Raw genomic sequence first — 9,085 nt, 5'->3', positions numbered from 1 at the left:
ATATATATATATATACACGTATATATACTTATTATTTTTTTAAATATATCCTTTAACATATTTTTTTCAGATAACGGTGCGATTTTATCAAAAATCAAATTAGGATTATTTTATTTCATGTTAATTGATGAAATCGATTAAAAGTTAATTGACCAATTTAAATAGAAATTAACCAATTTAAGTTTAAAATTAATAAAAGATTTAAAATCGTAAACAGAATGCAATTCAAAAAATTAGCCTTTTTCAATAGATTCGGATGTCAGAAATTACAGCAATTGTTTGCAATTATTCTTGCTTATATGTTTACTCCGTTGATTCTTGTCATTTTGAATTTATTATATATCTATCATTGTCTGATCGAAATCATTTTAAGAATACAATTAAAGGATAAGTTTATTGGTTTTTTGAAAGGCACAGATAGTGTATGGGCTAGTGAAGATGCTGTTTGTCTTTCCATTATTAATATTTTAATAATAATAGAAAAAACCGAGCAAAACTCAAACGTGATTTTTTTAGAAGGTTTGAAGGATCTAATACATGATCGTATAATTTCAAAGGCTACTGGTACGATATTTGAAAAATTATTTTATCGTCGAAGACAAAAGTTTGGTTACTACTTTTGGGAGCGAAATGAAGAGATCGATCTGAATAATAGGATCAGATGGCTGGAATGCGAGAACGCTGATTGCGATGGATCTTGCGAAGATGTATCTAGTGAATTTTTTAAGAAGAATTTAGGAAGCATATGCAATAAAACATTGCCCGATGATCACACAGCCTCTTGGGAGATTCTGGTCGGAAAACGTTGTTCGAGAGGTAGATCTCGCATCGACAGTCATTCGGCTCCCGAAGAATGCTTTGACACCGATACTTGCAAGATTCCTGTAATAATTCGCATTCATCATTCCCTGGGCGATGGAATATCTATCCTAAAATTTTGTTTCGAAACGATTTTTAATGAAGACAAGACGAAAGTAAAAATCGAAAATATATCGATTAATGCGAATAAAACAAATTTCGAAGAGCTTGTTTCACCGTTGCGTAATTCGGAAAAAAGTCTTACGAATCAGACAAGAAATTTGAATGAGAAAATTGTACGATCTTATAAAAAGAATATTTTCGCCGCATCTATGTCTTTTACAACACTGTCACGAGTTTTGAAAAATTTACGAGGCCACTTTCTTGTATTATTGAAATATTCTAAGACTACAACGATCGATTCTTTAAAATGGCAAGCGAAAATATCAATTAATCATAGATTGAATTTCAAAGATTGCCTGAAACAAGTATATGAAAAAATTAAAGAAATCATGCATTCGACAATAATTATCCTTTTGACTCCAAAATGCATGATTGAACAGGCTTGTAATATAGACGAAAAGTACATATATACATATATATTCAATATCTGATTATTCTATAAAAAAGGATAAGCTAAAATAAACATTTCTGATTTTCGAAATATTAAGACAATTTTATATAATAAAGTTTTTCAATCAAATTTTATCATATAAAATTTTTAATTTATCTAAGAAAATAAATTTTATATATTTAGAATAAAATAAGTTTTACAAAATAAGTTTTATCCTAATAATATATATTAAATAATTATATATTATAGCTCTCTACATGATCTATCACAAACGGGTGAAAAGATCATATCCTACTGGTTAGACAATGCTATTGACAAACAGCTTCTTATGAAGGTTCGCGAAATAAAAAAAAGAACAAGTACCAGATTTGAAGATGTAATATTGACAGCTTTTTCTGCTAGTGTGCACAAGTATCATTCACGGGTAAATATATAATATGTTTTTAAATTAAATAACACAAGTTCAGAAAAGATTTAAAATACGCCTAAAATTATACTTGAAAAATTGATGCTTTTACACAATTAGATTAATATACTATATTTTTTCTTTATCATACATGTTCTAGCATAATGTTTCTGCCTTGCAGATTAATAGACCAGCACCCGATTCACTAACAGCCGTTTTACCAATAAGAATGACGATGCTTGAATATATGATGTTCGATAACAATTTTTCAGTTGCTCGTCTACGAATTTGCATTTCCAAGGTGAATGGACAGAAGATCAACGATCCAAATAAAGATTCTCAATTTTTTAAACGTCTTCGGGATATTACAAAAGCAAATAATGAATTCAGAAAATGTCCGCACATATTAATTAATTTTTGGATCATGAAATATGTACTCGCGCTATTGCCGGCAAAAATTTTGAAACTTCTTCTATTAAGTCAAAGCACTATGGTGTTCAGTAATATATATGGACCAAAAAAATTTCATACTCTCAATAATTATGTAGCAAGCAACCTTACCTTTTGGCTACCAAACAAGTATTGCATTTTATTATTCTATTTTTTATTGTAATAAATAAATAAAAGAAAAATTATAACAATGAATTTATAAATATGACCTACAATTTATTTTCAGAGGTGCAACTGCTCTCGGTTTATCTCTGATTAGTTATGGAGGCAATTTAAATCTGTCTTTAATAGCTGATAAATCAATAATAAATGATGAAAAAGCTTTAATTGAAATTTTAGAAGATACTGTGCGTGAAATAAATCATGCATACAAGAGTATCATGTAATTGACATGTTTTTGAAATCATCAAATTTTTGAAGAAAGAAACATCCATGGATTAGGTATACTATGAAAGTGTAAAGGAGATATTTAATCTAGATTTTTAATATATTGATATTTTTAGGTATCGGTGAGGTTTTGAAAAAAAATATGAGTGACTGTTATTTTTTGTGGAAAAAATATTCACTCCTTTTAGACACTTCTTTAAGACAGAAGTTAACGATTAAATATTAGTTTCATAAAATTTAACGATTACTCTCGACATTATAGAATCGCGAGTTAATTATTATCAATTTAATTATCAATTTAATTTCTTTAATTATAAAAATTATATTTGTGTATTTACGAATTTCGTATCGGAAAATATTCATAAATAAATTACGATTGCAGAAACTCTGTTGTTTGTTGTTTTAATGAATCATTGTTGTATCTTTCGTTATGTAAATGTTAATGAAAGTTGCGTAGCTCGTACCGTCCAGGAGTCGAAACAATTTTCATCATGGAGAATTATTTCTCATCGGTTCTTGTAAGATCCATTCGTGACGTTTAGTGCTCTGTTAAAAATTGGAAATTTTTATTGTAAGAATGGAATTAATCATATGTTTTTTTTGGTCATTTTTCAAAGCAATGATTTCGGTAGTAATTCAACGACGAATGCCATACATTCATTAACATCTAATTAATTTAAATAAAATATATTTAGATGAGAGAGAGAGAGAGAGAGAGAGAGAGAGAGAGAGAGAGAGAGAGAGAGAGAGAGAGAGAAATGTATCTTTTCTTTTCTTCTTAAAAATGTTCTGTCATTATTAGTATTGGTATTATTATTGTCTAATGCAAGAAAGATTTAATAGTAGATTAAATATGGATACAGTTATTGTGTATAAATTTTTACTTTTCAAGTAATCTTATATTGTAATTAATTTTTATTAATTTTTTGATAAAAATGGTTACAAACGAATATATTTTTTAATTCATATAATTTATCTCTTTTGAAAAATTATTTCTAGGTACTGGGGATATTAGCATTAATTTTTTGTTTCTTTTAAGAAACTATTTGCAGATATTGGACATCCATCGCCATTTTAAAATATTAGTTTTTATACTGAGAAAAATATCCGGTGAAAAGATAATTATACCGGATATAATACCGATCATTTTAATCAGAAAAAAAAGAAACTGGTCGGATATCAATCAGAAAATATCGATCGATCGAATATCTGATCAGAAAGTTCAAAATTCGGAACTTTCCGATCAGATATTCGATTAAAGTGATCGGTATAATATCCGTTCGTTATCTTTTCATCGGACGTTTTTCTCAATGTAGATACTTACCATTTTATATGTATATATGAACATTTTTTCTGATGTAAATATCAATTTCGTGAATCGAAGATAATGACGAGGGATAATTGTCGTTGATTTATTACTGAAATCATTGGGAATAGTTCGGAAGATCCGGGATTCGTTCACTTACAGTGAAATTTCCGATGTGTTCAATGTATCACTTAACTTTTCTTCGCCGATTGATCTTGCGAAATGTGATGTAGAAACATGATTTTAATCGTTTTCCATTTTTAAGATCGTTTTTCTTTTTATCGAATATTACCAATATGTCACTCGCGGTAACTTTCGATTATTATAAAATATTATAAAATATTATAAAATATTATAAAAATTACGCATTTGAATATTTTGAATATTATTGATTTATTTATTCGTCGCGTTTTATCACGAATTTTATAAATCGCGATTTATCCTATAATTTAATATTTTCTTATAATTTAATCGTTGACTTACGTAGAAGCTTTGTCTATCTTTTCGCGTGTTTAAATATTATCTTTAATAGTCTGCGCGAAATGCGCTAGTAGTACCCGAGAAAAACGATATCTTGCTCTTTGACGTCATCTTATATGCACTATTATACTTGCAATGTTTAAAAAAGCAAATTAACACTATGAATTCCAAAATGAATAAAAGAGAAATAGATTTGTGTTTTTTTGTATGTATTTGTATTGTATGTCATTACAAATAATTGCAAGTATAATGCTCTTTTTTATTTAGCACAATTCACATATATCGACCTTCAAAATATCTATTTTAAGATTGTGCGCTTTCACTTGTATTTAGATATTTATTTATTTCTGTTTTATATATATCGACCATAAAATCATTATTACATCACTACTTTAAGACTGAGCCTTCACTTGTATACAAAAAGTCACTTTACGCATTAAAAGTGTACTCCCCGTACATATTCTTTAATCAATAAATATATTTTTTCATTGACTTAAATAAGATTACATCATATTTATATCAGTAAAAAAAAATAAGACAATTAAGAGATTTAGTTACAATCTCATTGTGAAAATAAATGAAAAATTTGTGGCTTTTTTATATATGAATAATACTTTTGCTGATGTCAATGACATCCTAGTAGCACAAAACATTGGCAAAATATTGGTATACTTAGGCTTTATATTGAAAATGTCTTGGCCAATATTTCCCAATGTAAAACTAATATTGGTTGTTAACAAAGTGTTTTGCCAAGTGTATTGCAGTGCCCATGATGGCCAATGTTGGTTACTAAATAAATATAAATGTGTTGCCAATATGGTTGCATCCATTATAATACCAATATTGGTTATGAAGTAAATATAAATGTGTCCCAATATTGCACGTTCACACATTATATGTGAACTTCACGCGTCGCTATTAGGTGGCGAAAATGGAAACTAACTCTTAACCTGAGAGTGGGACTTCATCTAAAACAATATATAAGGCCGCCCCAGTTCACGGATTTATCAGTTAAAGAGTGCGGACTATTACAGCCACATTATATACTGCATTATATACCTCCTCTAGATTTTGTGAGGAGCTCCAGAGCTCCATAAATTAACCACTTTAATTTTTTTTTTATGGTGAATTCTGTTATATATTAAAAACTGATCTATATCCAATGTAAAAATATTTGGGTATGTATAATTAGACAATCTTGGTTAAAGATTAAAATAATATATTCGTCAAATATTATAATTCAATATTGGCTCAAAATGAAATCGTGTTTATTTTGCAATATTGGACCACCATTGGAAATATTGGATATATGTTGTTAACCAATATTGCTCCAATAAAGTGTGCTACTGTGTGGCATGTACTATTAACAGTAAGTAACAACAAATTTTTCCTGTAAATTATAGATAATTTAATCAAGCTAGCTATAGAATATGATGAAAATTATAATTTGATGTAACAGTATTACATATATTACATGTAACAGTTATATTGTTGAGTGGAAAATTATAACTAACAATTATATTATCATATAACAATTATATAACTATTTCTTGGTGCTTGCTGGGCCTATATATACAGCGTGTACAAAAATTTGCGCATATGGAATGCGTGATTATTCATACCAAAACAAACAACTTTTTCCTTTGGGAAAATTGCATCTTAGCATTTACTTTTTAAATGAAAGCAACTTTAAGCTAAAACGAATAAACGCTTTAGATTACTCTAGAATCAGGGGCGATGCGCGCACAGCATGTGAGGCGTTTAGCGTTTCACCATTTCATTAAAGTTTTATATGAATTATGCATTTAAATATGGCTATTTTCAATAGAACTTACTTAATAAGAGAAAATTTTCTAATACCTCGAAGCAACTGATAGTAAAATAAGATTAAATTACAACTGAAAGTAAAATAAGATTAAATTAAAACTGAAAGTAAAATAAGATTAAATTAAAACCTGTAAATAATTTTGATCCAAAATTATTGTTCCAGCATTTAAAAAATTTGTTGACCCTGAAAAGGGCCGATTAAATGCTTCAGAGCATATGTTCAAAATGCAGATCTTTCATACATTATATACACATATTAGCTCTACGATAAGATTTTCTTTTATCCTTTGGAGCATTTCCGGCGTAACGGTTGCTATTGCACAATGAAGTAATTCTTCCAAATTTTCTAATATTTCTACAGGATGTCGATAAATAAAGTTTTTTAAATGATCCCATAAAAAATAATCTAATGGATTTATAAGTCAGGCGATCTTGCAGGTCATGCAATGGGACCACCTCGACCAATATACCATATTGAAACCACATCATTTCACGGATATATAATGGTAAATCCTTAGTACATCCAGCAAATTTTCGATTAAAAATTCGACATTGTCGCCTCTCTTGTTCGGAAGAGCGCACGGTCCAATGAATTGATCGCCTACAATTCCAACTCAAATATTTAATTTCTAGCTAATTTGGAAATTTTGTTCCCGGACTACAAATAGATTTTCCTCTGCCTAATAATGCATATTATGTGCATTGAAAATTCCCTCACGTGTAAAGAGGGATTCATCGGTAAATAATATCCGATTACAAAATCTATTGTCCCTGTTACATTCACGCAACAACCAGCGACAAAATTCCACGATATTCTCTCCTTCTTTTAGTTGTTGTACCATTGAGAAATAATACGGATATATACGTTCATCTTGTAAAACTGTGGAATGTGATATATTAATTCGACGCGATAGAGTACGAAGGCTTATGCTTGGTTTTTCTTCAATGATCTGCGAGATTTCTTTTCTCTACATCAATCGTATGTACGTTTCGTCCATGTCCAGCATCTTGCCGATGGATGATTGTGCTACTTGTTTCTCGCAATCGAATCTCTGCTCTTCTAATTACATTTGCATTCGGATGATGTCTATGAGGATAATATTTTGCATACTCGTCTAACAGTAGCAGTAGTGTGATTGTTACACTTTCTCAAAATTAGCAACATATCACAATATTCTCCACTTGTTTAATTCATCATGATGTACTTCTTTTTCGTATGATACGTAATAAATGTAAAAAAACATAAAACAAATAATCATTTCTTTTCGATGATTATTTATATAAAGTGTATCATGTTGCTAATTTTGGGTCAGTGTAACAATCAAACTAGTATTAGACGATATGCAGAATATTATCTTTATATATATGATTTTGAAACCTAATTATAAGATTTGATAGATTAATAGATTAATAGATTAATAGATTTTATAATAGAATATTATTTACCGATGAATCCCTCTTTATACTTGAGAGAATTTTTAATGCAAATAATGTGTATTATTAAACAGAGGAAAATCTGTTGGCAGTTTGAAAACGAATTTCCAAGTGGTTTTAACATGATGGCCATTACCTCATAATAGCAAATATGAGAGACATCATCTCGATACAAATTTTCCAAATACTTGAAATGGCCTAGGTGGTTTATCGCATAGCATCCACAAAATCGCATGATTTAAACCCACTTGATTATTTTCTGTGATTATTAAAAAAAATTTACAGATTTATTTAAGATACATCCTGAAAGACACGAATACAACGTTGTCATATTATAGCCTTAATAAGCTTAACACGATTATTAAGGCTCATAAAGACGTAATCCCGAAAGATTCGAACAAGAATGTTGTTTACAAAATTGAATGTGGGAATTGCGACGTATTCTATGTCGGACAGACAGGCAGAAGGTCAGACAGGCAGAAGGTCATCACAAGACGAACATAAGAAACATATGAATAGAGTTAGAACTAATAAGTCTGTCATTACCTAACATAGGTGATGACAGACTTATTAGTTGTAACTCTATTCATATGTTGAATTTTGATCATGAATTCAAGTGGGACGAGATCAAGATACTAGATAAAGAATCCTTTTATAATAAAAGGCTAATTTCCGAAATGATATGCATTAAAAGACAACAAAACGGTTTAAATTTACAAACGGATACAGATTGTTTTCCTGACATTTACAACGATATAATAAATAAACTTCCGAATATCTAAGGGTCATACACAGAAATCTACACGACCATATGTACGTTATTTTTCGTCATTTATATTCCTGCCTTCGTAAAAGGAAGTGTTACAAAGGTTTTTATAAGGAACTGTTAACATACTTGTTTACCTGAAAATTCTTTTAACGTTTAATCATGTTCAACTTTGTTCCGCATAGCAATGTAAGTTATTTTTATCTTTCTTTTCTTATTGATTTTTATGTCCTGATAAATTGTTAAATTCCGCGTGATAAATTGTTAAATTCCTCATGGTTTATTATATAAAAATTATTTTTTGTATTTTCTATTATCATTTTCTTACTTTAATCATCTATTATTATTGAACCGCATATATATTTTTTCATTTTTTTCGATTTTTATGCTAATGACTAACATTGTTTTATACTTTTGACTTGCTTGTTTCTTATTCTTTATTTGTTTATTTCCCAGCTAGTTTTTTTTTGTTTTCTTTTTAAACCAATTATTATTTTTTAATAGTTATTTGACTCTCTATAAATACTTACATTGCTAAATTATTTTCCTTTTGTTTATTTACTTTTATTTTTATTTTCACACGGTCTTACAGATTCTCTGATGAACCATACTCAACTTTGGGCCAATTAACCCAAATGAGAGTTGTTTCACTCATTG

General features: G+C 28.9%; 1 protein-coding gene across 1 annotated transcript; it reads left to right on the top strand.

The window, feature by feature from the left end:
• Nucleotides 1–232: 232 nt before the first annotated feature.
• LOC109610519 lies at nucleotides 233–2,650 on the top strand. Its single transcript, XM_025414005.1, has 4 exons — nucleotides 233–1,381; nucleotides 1,622–1,796; nucleotides 1,960–2,357; nucleotides 2,455–2,650. The coding sequence occupies exons 1-4, from the start codon at nucleotides 300–302 to the stop codon at nucleotides 2,612–2,614; spliced, it is 1,815 nt and encodes a 604-aa protein (XP_025269790.1). The 5' UTR covers nucleotides 233–299; the 3' UTR covers nucleotides 2,615–2,650.
• The last annotated feature ends 6,435 nt before the right edge of the window (nucleotides 2,651–9,085 follow it).

This window comes from Camponotus floridanus, unplaced genomic scaffold, assembly GCF_003227725.1.
Source record: "Camponotus floridanus strain SB8 unplaced genomic scaffold, Cflo_v7.5 scaffold74, whole genome shotgun sequence".
Lineage (NCBI taxonomy): Eukaryota > Metazoa > Arthropoda > Insecta > Hymenoptera > Formicidae > Camponotus > Camponotus floridanus.
This window is presented reverse-complemented; position numbering and strand designations above follow the sequence as displayed.

Excerpts from the sequence above, each read along its gene's own strand:
- LOC109610519 (XM_025414005.1), top strand. The coding sequence starts at position 300 with ATGTTTACTCCGTTGATTCTTGTCATTTTGAATTTATTATATATCTAT. Across the intron at positions 1,797-1,959 it reads TGCACAAGTATCATTCACGG|ATTAATAGACCAGCACCCGA; the intron begins GTAAATATATAA and ends TCTGCCTTGCAG. Across the intron at positions 2,358-2,454 it reads ACCTTTTGGCTACCAAACAA|AGGTGCAACTGCTCTCGGTT; the intron begins GTATTGCATTTT and ends ATTTATTTTCAG.